This window comes from Xenia sp. Carnegie-2017, unplaced genomic scaffold (genome assembly GCF_021976095.1).
Source record: "Xenia sp. Carnegie-2017 unplaced genomic scaffold, XeniaSp_v1 HiC_scaffold_4, whole genome shotgun sequence".
Taxonomy (NCBI): Eukaryota; Metazoa; Cnidaria; class Anthozoa; order Malacalcyonacea; family Xeniidae; genus Xenia; species Xenia sp. Carnegie-2017.
This window is the reverse complement of record NW_025813504.1, coordinates 4,968,583-4,987,388: the sequence shown is the minus strand read 5'-3', so window position 1 is coordinate 4,987,388 and position 18,806 is coordinate 4,968,583. Positions and strand designations below refer to the sequence as shown.

Here is an 18,806-nt window from a genome sequence, read left to right as displayed (position 1 = left end):
TTGAAAAATCCACCTAGAACATCTTTGATATGCGACTAATCGATGCAGCTTGTGTATTCTCGCCAGCTCATCAGACAGAGGGCAGTTTTCTTCAAGATACCGACACACGTCTATCTTTAACACACTTTCTGACAGCATATTGTCCCTAAATTCTTGGTGTGTTGTCAAGCAATACTCTCCTTGAGTTTCTGTTTGGCCTAGCAAAGCCTCATACTCATCGTATTCAAGCGCTTTTTCCAAGCAACAAAAACATTCGATTGCCTTTTTCGACAAAGTATGTCCACACTTAGAGTTTGAAGGCGCCAAGCATTTGCTCTCTCAACTTTAGCATCTATTTCATCCTCGACGAGGACAAGTCGCCCCGCTCACTCTCCTGTTCGGAACCGCTTTCTTCACTTGTTTCGGCCTTCATTTCAGGTTCATATTGATAGGACAGAACCTAACCCAGTTGATTTTCGTGTATGTCATCCATTACAGCAAAAAACCCCGTAAAATATGCTTTAAATGTGTTGTAACGCCGTCAATCACGAAGTATATTGTATTGTTGTTTTGACTGCTTACCAGCCAATGACGTCAATACCGCTCGAGATAATTTTATCAAAATTTTATCCAAGATGGCGAAATTTATAAAACTTTTGCTGCAAATATCTCAGCAACAAAATATTTTTGAAAAAAAATTTGCTATATTAGTTGTTAGACATCACAAAGGTTCAAAAATATGCCCTAAAAATTTTCGTTGCCGATGTCCTTTAAATTTTTTAACGTAGTTGAAGCTGGACACAACAGTGTGCTAAGAAAGTAGGATGGGCGCAATCATATAGATTGATAACGTACAAAATATTAAAAGAGGAAGTGTGTAAAATATATGCAGGGCGCAAACGTTGCATTACGCATTGAATTAATACTGTATTTCACAATGCGCGTTTGAAGCAATATTTGTTATAAAAATGACCACTGGTTTTGTGTCAGAGATGCCGCTTGCACGACAATTAATATAAATAAAGCATATTTTGTAGAAGCCAAATGAACATATAATACAATGTGGGCACTGTGCTGTATTCTGTTGATTGGTGTTATGAAAATTTATACAAGAAACATATTGTACTTATTAGCGATTATTATGTAAAGGCTTCTGCCGCTGACCAGAAAGCTATTAGGCGCGTCTCCGATTATCGCTCGGGTTATAGCAAACCCCTTGATTTATCTTGAAGTATTTTATCCAAGTTAATTTGCAACATATGCTAGAACACCGAACACTTTAATATGCTGTACACGAAGTTGTAGATCTAAAGGTGTCCGATTATTCATGGCAATTTTTATTGACAAGGGAAGGGGGAGGGGAGGGTGGGATGAGAGGAGCAGCACTTCTCACTGCGATAGTAACTTCTAGTTTTACATGTAAATATGCATTATAATTTGGTTGGAATAATTACAATTTATTACATTAGAAACAGCTGGCTTTACAAATATCATTCGAGGAAATTCGATTTTGGAAATTTGCACAGGTAATTTTTTTCATTTTATTTTTCTTCGTTAATTTTAATTACAACGACGTATGCTTTATATGTGATTCTAACTGTAGAAGTTTTAATAAGTTTAATGATAAACACGCACTGTTGAAGTACTGTCCAAAACAATAATTGTATTAAAATGTAAAATTGTAGAAAAATATAAATATGTTGAAAAGAAACACCGTTGCTCATGAGTTAAAGTTGTAAATTCTCCAGTACATCAACAATTGAAGTATGTACTTGAAGTATGTATTTCATGTCACCATGTTGGATGTATTCTAAAAACGGTTTCTTCGAATGATTACATTTCCCAGAATAAATTCACGTAGTTTTGGTGTATATAGTTTTTGCTTTCTATATTTACAATCTAATTAACATACGAAAGCGAGAAGCTTTTGTTTTTTTTCATAGTGTAATCTGTTCACAGCTGAGGAAAATGGTTATATATTACCTTAGGTGACATTCTATGACATGCTTACAAGTAAAATTAATATAAATGGTTGTAGTACAGTTTTTCAAGTTGATAAACTAAATGAATCACACTTTCAATATGGTGCACTCTTTTGAGTTGAGTTTCATTAGCAAAATGTATCACCCATTATGTTGCAGTTATTTGAGTTGAGTTCATAAATAGTATGTATCACCCTTTTGAGTTTGACTAACAAAATATATCATACATTATAGTACTGTTTATAGAGTTAGGTAAAATCAATCTTCTTTGTGGCCCAGTCTTTTAAGTTTCATAAACAAAATGCATCACTTGTTATTAGGCAAGCCAATTTGTAGCAGTGATCGAAAATGCTAGCAATATTCGCAATGGAAACAATATCTGAGCAAACTATGTAATGTAGTTGCCTATAAGAACCACTGTATGTGATATATATATTTGGTTGTATGGGAGAAAGTAATTGATCATTAGTTGTGCACAATGTTTTTTCATCAATGTATCTAAATACTTCTTTAATGTAAGATTTAATGTAAGAGTGTCAGATTTTAGGATCTTATGTACTTGATTGGTTGTTGTGCCTGAAAACAGCTAACCATGGTCAAGATAACTTATGCGCACTTATTAAAAGTATAAATAAAAATGACTCTCTGAACAATTACTGACCAGAATTTTTGAGCAATAAGGTTTGAATGAATAAGAATATAAAGAATTTGTTGTACTACAAACTTAGACCTTGCTAGGGTACCTGCAAGTTTTTCTGTGCCAGAAAAAACCAAGTATACTGACAAGTGTGCTATATTTTTGAATCATATTCAACAAATTTTTACACATTAAAACAATAATAGCAAACCTATAACAGAACAATTCAAGAAATTGACATGAAGCAAGGAAATTATACTGATTGTATGCCCTTTTAAAACTAAAATGATCATCATTAAGCCTTAGGTTGAATAAATTGGTATGTTATTTGTTGAAGTAAGTCTGCAAATCAATTGTGCTCGGTTAAACAGTCCGACCAATGCAATTATTGTCTTAATATTCAGAATTTAACATAAATTTTCTGGATCCAGATGTGAGTTTTAATGCACATTCTGGTTACAGACATTTATTTATCCTATAAAATGAAATAACATAACTTATTGTACTTAATTTTTATTCATTATTAATAATGACATGGAGAACAACAATTATCAGGTAAATATTGAATATTCCATTTCACTGAAAGATGAGAAGAACATCAACTTGAGTCAACAAATCATAATTATCAATACACAAGCAATTATTAATATAGAGAAGATGAAAATAGCTGTTCAAAGGGCCAATTCTAGAATGGTAATGAGGAGGGTGGGATATTCATATACATGTATACATGCAAAGCCCATACCTACGAACTAATAACTACAAGAAAACTATCCAACAAGCCATAAATGTTTATTTGATGACTTAATAAAGATATAGTCATTCTATAACGTGTTCATCAGTCAGTTCATTCCAAATAAGATAAAATGGTAAATTCCAACAAATCGAGTTACCAATTTTACTGTTGCCTGTTAAGTATTGAACACTTACTAGTTTCCATGTTTGAATAGTCTGATCCAAAACACGGGAAGAAAGCAAGATTTAAAGTGCCTACGTCAGAATCAGGGAAAGTTCTTTAGATAGTTGAATCGATTCTATGAGCATTTGCAACAATATATGCAGTTCAATAGCATACAATAGTTTCATGAACACATGTGTACATAATTATTTTTAAAATGCCAAAATAACATATTTTAATATAATGTTGACAAAAATTAGTTTTCCCTAATGCTAATTATGCAATGTGATCATTGTGATTTCATAACGATGCAAAATGAAGAAAAGTTACATTGCTTCAAAAAGAAATAGAATAACAAAATTCTTTTGAAGAATTATTAAGTCATTTTAAATTGCCTTTACATTTCAATAAAAAAACACCTTGGTCAAATTTGATGTCATGAATACTTTCAGTAACTCGAGCAACGTCCCACGCATGCTCCGATTGGTCGATGCCCATTCTTAGATTAATTCATCCAAATAAGATACTGTCACAATGTACAAGTTCAAGATAACTGTGCGCTTAATCTGTCAACATTGGCGATTTCGTTAAATGTTTAAAGTCGCTTTTATATTTTGTAGTATTTTTAGTCTTCATTATTTACTAAACTTTACTGCTTTCGTGCTTCCGCTGTTTTTAAATAAAGCTTACAACACTATCGTCTTGCTGGTCATTTATAACGGTGCCTGGAACGTGCTGTAATGTTGGAATCATGCCATACAGATATGAAAACTTCAGCGAAAACTAACAACTAATTGTTCATTATAAAATAATGGGAAGTTGGCCAACTACTACTGAAATATAAAATTTACTCAGTCTTATATGGTGGATTTGAAGTTTGAGCGTGAAAATAAGAAATAAAATAGCAAACAAGTGAACGAGTTATCATTTAAAAATGAGCATCAATCGCATGACATTTTTATCGTTAAATAAATCGTGTGTAAGTAGCTCTTTCTCAGGCGAAACTCTCCTAAACTCGTTCCCAGGGCCTTTGCTTACAATACTGTGCAATTCACATTCACTCTTACATTTTTAGATGAGCAATGGTATTCAGCGCAATGGTTCTAGAAGTCCAAACAAAGCCGATGAAAGTCTGTTACCTCCTAAAGTTACTTCTAATCATTCGTACATCGGGCAATCTGAAACGCGAGTGTACAAGAGACGTTGGTATATCTTAATTATGTACTGCATCATTGGAATCATGCAGAATGCGATGTGGAACACTTTTGGTCCAATTGAGACGACAGCTCGGGCGGTTTATAAATGGGATGGATGGGTTATCGATCTTATTGCTGCCTGGGGAAGCGTCACGTTTTGTATCACTATGTTGCCTTTTGCTTGGGTTGTGGACGTTAAAGGTAATAAATATTACTTCATGAATTTTTGTGTCAACCAAGACGCCTTACGCGTTAATCACAGCGTAACGTCCATTTTGTGTGCCAAGAATATGGAGGATGTTTTTATTGTGGTTCAACAGACCAATGATAATAATTAATGTAAAATTGAGTTTTCGTGAGTATCTGCTCGCGTATGCATGCGCGGTTAACCACTATACTATACTGAAAAAAGTCCATCTTTCTGTCGTAACCCTTGGATACAGTTGGTTATACGGACGACGACGAAGAGTTTCTCTTTATCATGAAAATATCGCATGTTATTTTGATTACTTAACTGTTACTTGTTGTTACGTAAGTCATAATTCATTCCGAAAGAAAATTTTTGTGAAGCCAGTCCAAACTTTGTGTTTGACAGTATTAAAAAATAGAACTTTTCTCTTCTGCTATATAGTGAAGTTTCAGATGCCTTTTCTCCGGATCATTTATAGCAGGCCAGATGCAATGAGGGTTGTAGCTAAGTGGATATAAAAATCGCCAATCGCATTGTCCTCACACATCTTTCAAACCGCTATTTTCTCTGAATGTTCTGGTCTGGAAGGGAGATTATGTTGACTTCACTTTACCGTTTTGTTTGCGTTCAGTCAGCGATTTTTTAAAGTTTGTCGGAGTTGTTTCATTGGTTTGGGTTGAAAGTATTTGACAAAAAAGGTGGTATGTTTGAAAAATCACAAATTTGTTGGCCGACGACATGCCTGGCGTTTTGTGGCATTGAGTTGGGGGAGTTGAATTTTAATGCGGCAACCAGAGTGTAGTCGCAGTATTTATGTTTGCAACGTCAAAAAACAAGTATCTTATGACTTGAAACAGTGAATAATTTTTTTATGTACGGCTACAACTTCAAGGTCTCTACTAACGATGGAATTAAAGACCATAACGACGGCGATGTAGATGTTCGTGTTGATGTTGATGTTGATGTTAATGTAGATGTAGATGTTGGTGTTGATGTTGGTGTTGATGTTGATGTTGATGTAGATGTTGGTGTTGATGTTCGTGTTGATGTTGATGTTGATGTTAATGTAGATGTAGATGTTGGTGTAAATGTTGGTATTGATGTTGATGTTGATGTTATTGGAGATGGAGATGTAGATGTTGGTGTTGATATTGGTGTTGATGTCGATGTTAATGTAGATGCAGATGTTGGTGTAAATGTTGGTACCTATTTTAATCTATGTTGTTTTTTGCTAATTTTTCAGATAAATTAGACAGCGTAGTGACAAAATTGAATTCAGACTACGTTACACTACGCCGGATCGAAAAAGTTACCGCAGAATTTGACTGCGTTTACACTGATCCGTTTGAATTCCACTGCAGTTTTGCGGGTGTTTACACATATTGTCTCTAGCTGTCGAAATTCGTTAGTTGTTTGTATAAAATTGCACCATTTCTTATTTGTATATTGCTGGATGTTTATATCTCTAGCCACAGGTCATAAAAAACATCGATTTTCAATAGTTACAACGGAATCAGTCATTAAAAGCTTTCCAAAACATAAAATGATCACCATTTTTAATTATGCGCCACAACGCGGTACGAATTAAAGTGGACTGGTATCTAAAGTGTAGCGAAATATTAACGGTTAGCTATTTACACGACGATGCGTAGCGCTCCGTTTTCGTTCGACCACGTTTAGAAAGTGTGGTCAATCGCTCCGGAAAAGTGACGTTTTCAAAGAATCCGCTACTGTGCAGTATAAATGCAACCCTGTTCTGTTACTTTTTTGCGCCGTTTTTATACCGATATGGAGTAGAGTAAACGTTGTGTCAGGGTGCCGCAAGCCTAAAAGTTAACAATAAAAACATAAATAAAACCCGCAATGCATCTTTGTTGGCACACATTCTTTACGAAAACGTGTGGAACAATTAGACGATGTCTAACAGTGTGCACAACGAAATCAGATTGTCGTGCATTAAAAGATCGGTGTTAACTGATGTCACAGACTTTGAGATCAATGTTGACGTATCACGTGATTATGTAGTGCAATATTGAAGTGATTAGATAATCGAGAGATCGAGTCTATATTAGTTCTGCTTTACGTTATTTGTTGAAACGAATCATTAAAGATCAGTTTCTTCTATCGTCTCAAACTTCTTAAGCTTTGATAGATTTCTCGTCTTTATTTAGGTTTACGTGTTGGTTTACTGTTATCTGCAGGATTCACGTTGGTGGGCTCAGTTCTACGATTTATTCCAACTGGCAGCACGACAAGCTCGACTGCTTTGATTCATTGCGGTCAGATAATCATTGGTTTAGCAAGTGGTATAGCTGCTGCTCCTCTTCTTTCTTCAACTTGGTTCCCTCCCTCTCAACGCACTACTGCCACTGCCATTTCAAGTGTCGCGTCTTATGTGGGTACATCTTTGTCGTTTCTTGTCGGACCCAGCTTTGTCGACGATGTCAAAGATTCGAATGCTGTTAAAGTTGGTGATAACTACAGATTAAACGAAACTGAAGAAGCAAAATACCAAAAGCAAATCAATAGTTTGTTATACACCCAATCTGGATTGCAAGCAGTCTTTTTCTTTTTTGTCTTTGTATATTATCCATCCAAACCTCCCAGTCCACCCAGTCATTCAGCGGCCACGGTTCGTGTTGATTTTAAAGATGGTGCCAGACGTCTGATTACAAACTTTAATTTTCTTCTTCTTGCAACGATTTACGGAGCGACAACGGGTGTCTATGGTGGCTGGTGTGCTGTCTTGTATCAGAATCTTTCCGGGTATGGCATTGATGTGAATGAGCATTTTGCCGAGTGGCTTGGCTTTGTTGCTGTTATGAGCGGTGCCGTTTCCGGCGTCTCGTTTTCCGTGTAAGTATATACCTTGCTATATCTTGTCAGATTTGTATTGAAAAGAACTTACACAACATAAAATTTTAAGCATGCCCATTTGAAGAAAAATATTTTTAAAGTAACGTTTGGTTTTTACACATGGCATCTGAGAGAAATTTGAAATCATCCAATGATTTAGAACCCACTTTGGAAGCTAGAAAAATACAAAACTCAAAATATGCTAAACGAAGGTTTAAAAACCCAATCCTATCAAATATTTTAAAAATTAAACCTAGACTGTCAACTTAGCCACTGTACATAAACTCAAAAAAAGCAGTTATCAATTGTAAATATCCTCAGTTTTGCCACCTTTCAACATGGCGGCTTGCTTCACTTAGTCCGTATGTTATGACCATTGAACTAAAATACATGGGACGCAACCTCAAGCAAATAATTGAAGCCATATCTTACGCCAGACACGCGAGATTTTACCCCAGACCACTGATATGTATATTATACTGGATAACGCATCTATGTATAAAATATAGTAAGATAATTGAAGCCGGAAGTTGGCTAATCTAATTATGACCTTAGGGGTATCGGTCCCACTTCACTTTTTTTTGTATTACAAAATCACAGTTTTTGCGTTTTTATTCGTTCTACAAAGTTTCGATTCGTGCAAAATTTTTGTGAAAGGAACAGAACAACCGGCAACAATATTTAATCCTAAAAAGTTTGGCTTTATAATGGCAGAAAATTGAGATGGTACAAGGTCGACTTGCATTGTTTTGAAACAAGCTGGAGATTATATGATGTTGCTGCTTCTTAAAAAATGTAGAAATAGTACAGAATCCTACTACTGCTACCAAAATTTCATCTGCAATGACGTTTATGGAAGATTGCTACAAATTTACTTAAGAACAATTTGTTATTCACATCGCTAATATCATAATAATTTCAAATTGCGTCTTTATTATATCAGTAAAGAAACAAAATAAATAATCAGAAAGACATTTTGATGAACAATAGTAAGTTGAAAACGGTATCATCAAACTCTACGAGATGTACATCATCAAAATATGCGAATAAATGTACTCTGTTGTCATTAAGCGATGCAAAGTTTTCAACCAGTTCCTATGTGAACAACTTCAATATCGATGAATAGGTTAAAGATATGAATACCTTTGTTCTTACTTTGTTGTAAATTTGTAATTTAAGTATTCATCTTCTAAAAATGTCTCGCACGGCTGAAATTGTCCTCGTCACCTTCATCTTTCAAATTTCAATACAACTTGCCATCTTATTTTTCAGTCGTTACAAAGACAAAAAAACAGAGCTTCAGAGTTTGTATAAGGAATAAAAACGCGAAAACTGTGATTTTGTAATACAAAGTATAGTAAAGTTGGACCGATACCCCCATGAAGCCAGTAGCAAATGGTCGATCTTCCGGCTTCAATTTTCGCAAGAGATGCGTTATCCAGTCTAATATACATCTTAGTAAACGTACCTGATGAGTGATGACTAAAACTGCGAATTAGAAAAAAACTGCTGATCTACGACTTGGTAATTCTTCGGATTTTGATTCAGCGTAGTCGAAAATGTCAAGATGGCAAAAATTTACTCAGTTTTACCAAATGAAGCTGAACGATATAGTACCACAATATACGGACTAACTCCATTGATATGTATAACATGTATCCATTGAATTATAAATATACTGGAATGATAACTAAAATAAGAATGCCCTGTGATTGGATGAAGCTAACATACGTCTAAAATTTTTCTACTCCCCCCTGAAATAGTGCATATTTTCTTGGCGATCGATGTTTGTTTTTACCTTTGGCAACGGGAATTCCGTCAAAAAATTTTATTTCTGGTCGTTTTTTCGACAATTTTTCAGCATTGTACCATTTTACCTAGCGAGATTTTTACGTGGAAAAACGTAATCGACAAGAATCGAGGTTGATCCGACAAACTACTACAAGACGGAAAATGCTAAAAAATATATAAAGACATTTTATATTAAAATGTTGCTTATTCGTGATATGCGATGTGCTTATTTTCTTTTCCTTTTTATCGGGTTTTTTACTCACAACATACAAAAATAGGACATAGTTTACTTGAAATATGTTATTTGTATTTATACATCACATGAATAAGGCTTTTTAAATAGTTTTTTGCGAGAATCTTTACTTGTTATTATGACTTCTTATATTTACTTCTTATAACTCAGAAAAAGCGAATATTTTCGCGCGGTTTAATGCCAACTTTTATTTTTGTCAGATAATATTTCAGAAACTAAACGACCTTTGTTCAATGTAGTTACTTGAGTGAAAAAGTTAATGCTTCAACTATAGTCAAAGCTAAATATTGAAGGTTATAAACAAAGAGAAAAGGGTGAAATTTAGCGATATATAAAGTGTTTTTTTTGAAAAACTAAGGTTACAAAGGACTAGCACTACCTACAAAACACGGCTTCAATTTTCCTCCCTGAGTTATCATTCCAGTATATTTATAATTCAATGCATGGATCGCGCATCACTAATTAATTTGAAGCCCGAAGGCGGCCATATTGAACAGTCCCACTTCACGAGATTGACATACAAATTATATCAACTTCTGTTATGAAAAATTGCGAGAAGCGTCTCTTATGATGCATTGACAAAACTCCTACGTATTAGCTTTAAAAAGATTAAGTGTTGGAAGCAGTTGTACTGTTAAGAAAGGATTTATTCCAAAATTGCTATCGTGGTTCTTTACTATAGATTATTATTACGAGTGTGACTGTTCAATATGGGGCCGCATCCAATCATAGCTGCCTACTTCCGGCTTTAATTTTTTGCCCTTACTATATTTGGAATGCGCGATTCATGTAATCTGCATATCAATACTTCAATCGTAATTATAGAATTTTGGCGGAGTCTAATATCTAGTAGACTGGGTTCTAAGTCATTGAAATCATATTGCTCGTTTACATATGAAAATTTACATATTATGAGCGTAGTTACAGATTTAAATTGCAGTGAGATTTAAGTGACGAATAGAACAAAGAAAAAAGTACTAAGTGCATGTGAGTGAGGATAAAAATACATAATTTGATGGATATGGATATAAAATGTACCTACTTAAAAAAACTGGAGTAGGATGAAACTCTCTTGGACGTTCAGTTTGGGTGTGAGATTAGAGATCACAAGACTATCCTTGTACATTAACTCAAGTTGGGTAGAGCGATGAAAAGATAAAGTTAAAACATCAGAGGAGGCTGTGTGATCTGATGTGTTAATATGGGATAAGATGCTAGATGTGGTAAGGCATCACCTGTTAAAGACAATCCCAGGTGTTCTGGTATGAAGATGGCGTATGGTTTGGTTCCACTTGCGACACGGTACAGCATCGACACTTGAAGTGATAACAATAATATATTTTAAGACTGTTGGGAATCTGTTCCATGCTTGTGGAAGGGCGGAATACAAATCTATCACTCATGTGAGTGATGGCGGCATTGCCTTTGCGATTAACTTGGGGGGCGTATTTGAAGAGAGGGTCATCCTGTGTAGGGAAAGCAGATGAGCTTTGGCGCAGTGAAAGTGTTGGTTTTGGGGTAGAATATGTAAAGAGAGCAACGACCAATGCTATTAAATATTTGAGGGGGAAAACCGTTGGTTATCAAAGAGTTTCTAACCATTTTGGAGTTGATTGTGAAAGTTTTTGTATCTTGAATAAAGATTGAAACTAAGCGCGATGAATATTGGTAAAAATTAGGCAACGCTTAAAAGTAATAGAAATAAAGCTGAAGAAATGTGTGAAAAGTCCAGTGCATGAATGTGAAGTTTTGATACACTGATTCAATAATTTTTCATCGAAATGTAATATCCTTGTCCAAAAAGGGAAGTTCGTTTGACCGTTTCAGAGGTGAACGTCATGTTGTGTGTTGTTGATTAAGGGAACAGAGGAACAGATGTATGTGATCAAAACAGTGCTAATCGCTAAGTCATACGTTGGCACATTAGAAGAAGAAAGGCGTCGTCAACGTAGTATGTATATAGAAGTGGTTTGAAAGATTGAGGGCAGTTTTTAACCATTTCTGTGCATGAATTGATATAAAGATCGTAGCAAAAAGTAGTCCGAAGGGTTACTCACCCGTTAACTTGTTGGTAGATTTGATCTTTTTCCTGCACAGGCTCGCACTTGTTTCCAAATACGCACTCAACTTAAACACCTCTACAATGCTGCCGGCATTCCCTTATATAAGTCTTGCAATTGTTTTCTGTCATTCTACAAGCATTCTTGTTTTTTTTTCATTGAAGGACAATATTCCCAAATTCTTGAGATTTGTTATTTTTTATCATGTCAAGTTCATGTTACCGGTGAACTGCATCGTGTATAGTTCGAATTCAAACCACACAAATCATCTCATACCTGGAAAACAGTCATTATACCCTACCACCATCCAGCATCTTATCCATAATGAAACATCTAGTCACACGTAACAAAATAACCTAAGCTTCCATTAATGATTTTGTTATCCTATCTTCATCATACTGCTCCCCTGACTTAATGATTAATGAAAGCTCACTTTCACAATGCAGCCTTTTGCAATTGACTGTGCGGCGTGCATAATTAAACGTTTGTTATAGTTTCAAAACTTGACGTTACTAACGGCTAACTCATTGTTGCTAAGGCGCACGCGTTATGTTGTGGAAAATGTTGTTTTTATTTAATAAACAACTGCGACATGTTGAAATTTGGCAAGGATGGAAAGACTTTTGAAAACGTTAAACTCTATCGTAAGATATAACAGTTTAAGTTGGTATTGGTGAGACACAGTGTGTCGTAGACTCGTAAAGCGACACTTTGTTATTAACCAATGTTATCTCGGGGTTACGCCTTAGAAACAATGAGATAGCTGTATAGTAACGTCAAGTTAGCCGTTAGTAACGCCAAGTTTTGAAACTATAACGCACGTTTCATTTGTGCACGCCTCGCGGTTAATTGCAAATGACTGTAAATGCCCAAAGCAGACATAGACAGTTTCATCTCACTCAAGCCTTTACGTATACACCATTAATTTTTGTGTTCATATCCACCACTTTGTGTAGCTGCATCGAGTATCCTAAATCACACTTTATTTTTGTCCAGTCACACTTACTCGATGTTATTTAACACCTGTAACAAAGTACATTATATGTAAATTTTAATGTGATTATTTTGCATTGTCTAATGATGTCTTGTGTAAAAACGAAATATATCTTGTACAAAGACTTTTGGTTGTTTAAAGTGTGTTTTATAGAATTATCTGTTTTTGTTTTTTAAAGAGGGAAAATTGCTTTTTCATTGTTTTCTTCGTGTTTTGATTGATTTGTAGTCGTACAAATTACATACTATTTTTCCCGCGTGATGATTTTCATATTCTGGTTTTCATATTTTGATTTTTAGATTCGCCGATCGTTTTACCGGACACTTGAAATTATTACTTATTGTGTTCATGGCCTTTTCGTTGTTTGCTATTTTGTTGATTTATTACGTTTTTACTCGAGTTATTGGATTTAACAAAGGCTTAGTCTACGTTTTGTTTAGCCTCAGTGGATTTTTTCTCAACGGAACAATACCACTCTTTTATGAGTTAGGAGTCGAGTTGACATACCCGGTAGCCGAGGGTATAACATCCGGTTCTGTTATGTTCTTCAATAATTTTTTGCAATCAATTTTTTTGGTTGTACCTCTGGGACATTTGGGTACAAAGTGGATGTTATGGGCCACTATTGGCACTTGTGCAGCGTCCACTTTGCTTTTAGTTTTCGTGAAGGAAACGTACAACCGATATTCTGTAGACAAACGTGCAAAGATAGAAAATGATTTTTCTTCAAGCTCCTTGAATATGTAAATGTAAGCAATCTTTGACAGTATATTTCATCTACAATACGAAATTCTTAATTTTAAATTTTGAAATGGACAACTTTAAGTTATGATTATTCTTATCATAAATATTAAAGCCCTGAATTTACACGGAGTATAACTCTATACTATATTTAGCATTTGTAATATATATAACACATACCCTCTTTTTTTATGTAACAAAATAGAATTATTGGTGAACAAAATTCGAAAAAAAACACATACCATATTGTCGTAGCTGTATTGTCTTGAAAACAGTACGTAATTGTAAAGCTCGGTTTCCATGTAATCGTCGAATCGTCAATCGTCGAAAAAATAGCTATTTTTGGCTCAGCGATCAAATGGAAACTTGGTTGGACGATGAGGATGTTGATCGTTGAGTCGATCGTCCAGATATAACTTGGTTTTAGAACTTGGAACAAAATTCGGTCGTCGAGATAGAACTTGATGGAACAATTCTTCTATGTAAGAACATCATTTAAAAAATGTTGGTACAAATATTCTCAAGAAACTCCTAGGAATTCTAGTTTCATTTCACTCATGCCCCAGTATCCCATATCGAGTTGTTTGTAAAATGTGCACCAACCACAGCTTGCTAATCAATCGTGAAGTATTTCCGCCAACAAATCTTCTCGCAATTATGTTACAGTGAAACATATGTAATAATATGTACAATCATGCAAATCTAACCCGTCGTTCATCAAGAAGCATTCGTAATAGAAACTGGCCTGAGAAAAATGTCAGCAAGAATTTCAGACTGCGAAGAATTTTCCGATGAATAAAGACTTTTCGTTGGATAAATCCTATTTAATTCGATTTTTTGAAGTGTACTTCCTGTCTAACACAAATTGACAGCAAAATTTTCAAGACAAATTCGGTTTACTTCGTAAAAAATGATATACTTGTAAAATTCTTCTTTAATTTCTATTACGATCTTGCTGAAGTATCTTGTTGGAAGGCACGATCGCTCAGAATTTTGATTCCAAAAAAAGGGGAACACAAACATCTAATAAGGCCCTGTTTACATGAGACCGGAACGAAGTCAAACCGGTACCAGCTTGTGTCGATTAAAGAATCATATATAGTAGATAATTCGTGCTCATAACAGCACTAATTTTTACAGTGAAAAACTGAAACTTCATTCAGCTCTAGAAAGCGAGTAAATTTTACTACGGCTTACTCTGTTTTACCGTATCTAACACATAAAATTGGAAATTTTGCACGGGCGCTCAGCGCCCCCAGTAAAGTTGAGATTATACGAAAATACAGAAGTGAATTATAACAATGCTTAATTCCTCATAACTCGCGTACACATTTCTTGTACACACAATACAATGACGTAAGAACCAGGTAACAAATACGGCTAACCGGACGTTATTCCTCATTTGACTCTTCAAATGACTACCGCTAAGTTTGTCGAAACGTCAGTCAACAACAACAAAAACAGTCCTTCTTAGGACTATACCAACCCGCACGATCTACAATTACAAACATGTAATGATACTCCCGGGTTCAAACCATTTACTTTAAACATAATAAAAGTAATAAATAGCTAAACTAAAAAAGACTACAATAGAAAGGCTAAAATATTGGCCCACCATATGTCCACGACAGAGACTCATGTGAGCAGAACAACAACTGAAAATGACTATCGCTGAGGTTGTCTAAACATCAGCCAACATAAATCAACTGTCCTTCTCAAGGACTCTATACTCATCTGGACTATTTAAATCTACAAACATGTAACGATACTCCGGGCTTCAACCATTTTCTTGAAAACAAAACATAACGTGACATAATGGGAGAGTGGGAGGGATTGTTTTAGCTATCTTACTTTTGTGTTTTCATATAATCTTGACTTTACTGCGGGTGCTGTGTGCCCTTGCAAAATTTCCAAATATATATCAAACACAGAAGTTTCGATGTAACAATGCTTGTTTAAAGCAATCTTCCCAAACTGGATGCGGTGATTACAGTGCCCGGGACAGCACTGCTCTATTGTATGAACGGTCAAAGTTTGTTCGATAGTAGAAACGAGTAAAGGTAGAGGTACCCAACCAGTTTATCATTTTCATGATCTCTTGATCTAGTGACACCCTAGCTACTCTAGCCTTGGAGGTTGACGATGACATCGTTGATAGACCCTTAAATATAGCCATCTGTACCAGCGCAATTCAAAACCGATTTGATCCATTTGTCAATCATCTAGGGGGACTATCCCGTATGCTAAATAGGCTTAAGCCCACAGGACCAGGCTTTCAAGAGGCCTGTTGCATCTAAACATAATTAGGATTTGTACGTTTTTGCTTGTCAGGGATAGCTAAATGTGTTTAACTTAGATCATTTATGCCGTTTAAAAAATTTAACGATCAATTGAATGCTGAGGAAAATGGCTTTCGTACTATCTACTGTTTAAATGCACAAGGAAATGCCAAAGCAAAAAAATTAACTGGAGTTAGTGGGAGAAATAAAGCCCACAACTTTGCCTTAGCCTACAGGTCCGGTAATTAGCAATCCGTTACTGCTGGCAATCGAACATGACTGAACACAAGACGATGACGTTTGTGGTAACTAATCAAATATAATATTAGGAATGTCATCGTTGGGGCCTGTTCTAAAAGAGCTCGCTCGCACAATATAGTACTGTTAACATTGAATCACCTAAAGTTTCTGAAACTCTGTATGTTCCACCTGGCAGTTAAAATTCAGACTCTTGGGCATGCAGGGAACCCAGTTTTCTACTGTTCTGTAATGGAATCCATCCCTTTTCTTCATAATCATGGTCACTCTTTACGTCGTGTCTGCAAGTGCCTCTCCTGTCCTGAGAAGTTGGTTAAAATAAAAGGGTGTGGTGTCAAGACAAAATGTGCACAAATAAATCTTAAATATCATAACGGAAAATAAATACTTTAGCGCTCTCATTTAAACAATGTCTTGTTTCGTTGCTCACAATCAAAAACGGATTTCAAAAAATCTGAATTGGAATATTTCCCTTCTTGCTTTAAAACACTGACGGTGCTAGAAAAAAAAATGAAATGCGTTGGTGGAAAATTTCTTAGTGTTTTCCCGGTATATTTTGGGGTAAGATGCGTGATGCAGTTGAGTTGATTACCTGTAACTGAAAACCGTTTATTGCCCCTTCTTTTTGAGTGGTTGTCAGCTTTTACAAACGAGATAGAATCAATTACCTAAATTCAAAAAGATCTTTCACTTTTCAAGGATATTAACGTGTGAAATCAATTTATCAAAGTTTACGTATTTTGACGGCCTTTGAAAGTTAACTGTTCAACAATTACAAAAACCTTTTTAAGCCGACAATTTGAAGTAACAAATACAAAACATACTTCAACAAAACATGATCTTGTAAACTTAGCTACATTAGCTTTATAATGACTTTGAAATAAAGTCAAAATAATGCTTTTAGATTTTGTTTCTTGCTATTATAACTAAAATTTTGAGTTTACATGATAATGTTTTTCGGAATATGTTACAAATTGTTTGCAGTATGGTGCAACAATTGAAAATAAACTACGAGACATGAAATTGTTCAAGAAGTTTTTCCATTTGCTCCACCGTTCCATCAATGTATCTTGTGCAGCAATTTTCCAAAATTTGCACAATTGCGAGTTTTTCTCTAATGAAGGTTTGCTTGTATTTTTGAGCATTCTGCAGATTCACGCTGAAGAACTACTATATTTCACAATGCGCGTTTGAAGTAACATCTGTTATAAAAATGACCACAGGTTTTGTGTCAGAGATGCCGCTTGGACGATAATTAATATAAGTAAAGCATATTTTGTAAAAGCCAAATGAACATATTATACAATGTGGCACTGTGCTATATACTTTGTGTTGATTTGTGTTATGCTATTTTATACAAGAAACATATTGTACTCATTAGCGATTATTATGTAAAGACTTCTGCCGCTGACCAGAAAGGTATTAGGCGCGTCTCCAATTATCGCTCGGGTTATAGCAAACCCCTTGATTTTCACCGTTGCCGTATTTAGCCAGTTCGATACTTATTCGCATTTTTTGTCCGCTCTTGTTACAGTGCTCGGGTGAGGAAAATATGATATTAGTATGGATTTAACAAAACGTCAAATACGTGGCGCGAATCTAACCATGGCATGGACAAAGAATACAATGAAAAATTTCCTGTATGCGATGACTCCGCGTTCGAAGATTTAATATCATTTAATCGCATTTGGCACGGAGCGAATAACATGCAACAAGGTCCTATCACAATGTTATTAAGAAAATATTGGCGACAAAGTACAGTATTATTATACTTTTCTTTGGTTAATTTCGTTTGTTTCTCCTTGCGATAAGTAACTTCTACTTATAGCTATTTCCGGCTTCAAATTTTTGTACTAACGAACGATATTGGGAATGCACGTTCCATGTAATATACATATCAATGGATATTTAGGACTACACAATCACAACCGAAAATTAATAAAAATCTCATAAAATGTTGCATATATTTTAGCCGTCGCCAAAGAGTACGCAGTATGTCGTCTTGTTTTCAGGCTACTGCACAGGATTTAGACTGTTGCAAACATTGCAAAAGCAACAGAAAAAAAATTCGTAAAATATCAGTCGTAAAAAACTTGCAGTACAAGTTGTAAATTCACTATTGTTAAATTGAGGCTATTTAGTGACTAACATGAATCATCAACGCATAAATCATCTAAACGCGATCGCATCGTTCAAAATTACACTGATTTGGATGTGTCTTCCCTGTGAAATTGTAGTAAATGTATTGCTGTCATAACTTATAAACTCTGTAAGAGATAACGTTTTTTGTTCTATGTCACTTGGTAATTTGCATTTATTCATTGTTTTGTCAAAATAGTGGACTTCTTGTGATGGTAATTGTCTTTATAATTCATGCGCCATTGCAATGTATGTTGATGAAACCTTAGTCTCCTGTCTTTGATGCTGTACAAGCATTGAATTGTTCATGAATATGCCTTATTATTCTTTCCATTCTTTTGATATGCATATGCAAGGTGCATTTTTTGTAAGGAAAATGCAATTGCCATGTATTTATCTGGTTCTTTATCTATATATTATGCACTTTATTGTTTTGATGAAAAAGTTCCAAATAAGGCTATTTTCGAACAACTTTGTAGAAGCGCTCAAAATAACCTTTCTGCCGACATGACTAACACTGCAAACTCAAAAATTTCCCCTGGACCCCCCTACG

General features: G+C 35.1%; 1 protein-coding gene across 3 annotated transcripts; it reads left to right on the top strand.

Moving 5' to 3' along the window:
• The first annotated feature begins 1,382 nt into the window (after positions 1-1,382).
• LOC124455475 (solute carrier family 49 member 4-like) lies at positions 1,383-17,737 on the top strand. 3 transcript variants are annotated; one of them, XM_047006109.1, is made up of 4 exons: positions 1,383-1,505; positions 4,572-4,893; positions 7,054-7,738; positions 17,649-17,737. In XM_047006109.1, exons 2-4 carry the CDS (start codon positions 4,572-4,574, stop codon positions 17,668-17,670), a joined length of 1,029 nt encoding a protein of 342 aa, XP_046862065.1. In that variant the 5' UTR covers positions 1,383-1,505; the 3' UTR covers positions 17,671-17,737. The 3 variants fall into 3 exon arrangements, with proteins under 3 accessions (XP_046862065.1, XP_046862064.1, XP_046862063.1); XM_047006108.1 differs by lacking the exon at positions 17,649-17,737 and adding an exon at positions 11,643-12,337; XM_047006107.1 differs by lacking the exon at positions 17,649-17,737 and adding an exon at positions 13,136-13,712 and having other exon boundaries at positions 1,391-1,505.
• Positions 17,738-18,806: the final 1,069 nt, after the last annotated feature.